The sequence below is a fragment of the Myotis davidii genome, unplaced genomic scaffold (genome assembly GCF_000327345.1).
Source record: "Myotis davidii unplaced genomic scaffold, ASM32734v1 scaffold107, whole genome shotgun sequence".
Lineage (NCBI taxonomy): Eukaryota > Metazoa > Chordata > Mammalia > Chiroptera > Vespertilionidae > Myotis > Myotis davidii.
This window is the reverse complement of record NW_006383012.1, coordinates 6,783,878-6,785,775: the sequence shown is the minus strand read 5'-3', so window position 1 is coordinate 6,785,775 and position 1,898 is coordinate 6,783,878. Positions and strand designations below refer to the sequence as shown.

Below are 1,898 nucleotides of genomic sequence, written 5' to 3'. Positions count from 1 at the left end.
TAATTTCCTCATCTATAAAATGGGAACAATAACTCTACCTTCCTCACAACGTTGCTTGTGCGGGCAGGGGGATGGGGGGGGGTCAAATGAGACAAAGACTGTGAAATAATGATCACAGTGCCAGGCTCAGAGGAAGTGCTCAAAAAATGGATGTTATGAATAATGATTCATCACTAACATTCCTGATACCTTCATAACTGCGCCACCCAATACTGTGGCCACTGGACCCGGGTGGCTATTTATAATGAATGAAAATCCATACAATTTAAAAGTCAAGACTTTGGTCACACTCCCCACATTTCAGGTGCCGGGTGAGCGCAGGGGAGCAGTGGCTCCTGGTTGGTACATGACACCATGGAGCCTTTACGCCCTCAGAGAGCTCTGGGGGACAGCAGGGTTTCAGGGGCCACATTTACGTGGGTTTCTAATGCCACACGGAGGCTTTACATAAACCACACGGGACCTACGCCAGGGAATTTGCTGACACCTCTGCTTCTGGGGTGTTTTGATTGGGCTCTGGGTCTCTTTGGTTCCAGAAGAGAGGAAGGGCTACAGGTCAGGGGGTCGGGAGAACTTGACAGTGGACGCTCGGTAGGACCCAGGGTTTCCTTGGAGATTTGAGGATGGAGCATCTGTCCCTGGACGGTCTGCGTTCCCAGTCTCAGGGGCAGTGACCTGGAAAGTGTTTGAAGCTGGGTGCCGGGTGCTGGTCTCAGCGGGGAGTGGCCAGGGGCAGGGGTCTACCTGGCACATGTCCGTCAGCCATCTCTCCTCCCCCTTGTCTATGAAGCCGTGGATGATGAAGCGTGTCTTGCGGTCCAGATGGAAGTTTGAAGCCCTCACGGTGTCCAGGTCCGTGGCGTTCACAGTAGCCAGGTCCATGGAGGAGATCCTCTGGTTAAAGTGGAAAAGGTGAATTAGGATGTTGGCCTTTCCAAGCCAATGGCCTGTGAGAGCCAGTTCCAGGGAGACTGGGTCACGGGATCAGCTCCCACGAAGTTGGGTGGGGCTAGAACAGGAGTTCCTGTCCTGGGCTTTGAGGACAGGATTCAGAAGATCCACAATCATGGACTTCTAGCATTTCTGTTAATTATGAAATTGGGCAAGAATCCAGGGTCATCGTAACAGCACTCTGTCCCCAATGGGAGTCATAGGTATTTTCATGTCACAGGACAGTGGTCGGGGATGTCTTAAAAATCAGTTATTCTCATTACTATTTGTAGTGGCCGTGGTTAGATCAACCTGTGGATCTTGTTATTTAGTGAGATAATAATAAAGCAGCATATATATGACTGGGACATATATTTATCATTTCAAATGTTCTCATAACTGTTTTTCAATATAATTGGCTTCCTTTGAAATCCAATGTGTTTTATTTCACATTTAAATACATCATCCTGAGAAGGGACCCCTCAGCTTCCCCAGATGGTGGAAGATGTTTCTAGAACAGAAACAGTGAAGGACCCCAGGCCAAAAGCACCAAAATGAGGGGAGATGTGGCTCAGTGGAGCCCTGAGGGGCCCCTCTAGCTTGTCGCACTTAAGAACTGAGGCCTACATGCCAGGGGCCCATTCACCAGCCCCCTGGGCATCACGCCTGAGGAAGGATTAGAAATAAAAACAGCCCAACCACCAAGTCCAAGTGGACTCCCAGCTGGGGGCTCTAAGCGGGATTTGGTCACCTAGAATCCCACTGCAGCTGGCCTCAGGGATGGATGGAGAGTCACCTGCTCTCCAAACTGTCAGGGGTGGAGTTGTGAGCAGCTGAGCTCTAAGCAGATTCTTCCTGGTCACTTTGAAGCACCTGGAAGAGCCTTTCCTGCCTCCACCCAACAGCCTTTCTGGGGACTGGAGGTCACTCCAAGGGCCCTTTTGCTTTTGTGGTTAGATGGCCCCTCT

General features: G+C 50.6%; 1 protein-coding gene across 1 annotated transcript in view; it reads right to left on the bottom strand.

Moving 5' to 3' along the window:
• The window catches only part of LOC102753295 (pancreatic lipase-related protein 2), a gene marked incomplete at its 3' end in the record, with an annotated part of 2,711 nt that extends 1,829 nt beyond the window's left edge, over nt 1-882 (bottom strand). Inside the window, exon 1 of the mRNA XM_006778757.1 lies at nt 745-882. Within this exon, the coding sequence (XP_006778820.1) occupies nt 745-882 (138 nt within the window). The remainder of the gene's footprint in view (nt 1-744) is intronic.
• Nucleotides 883-1,898: the final 1,016 nt, after the last annotated feature.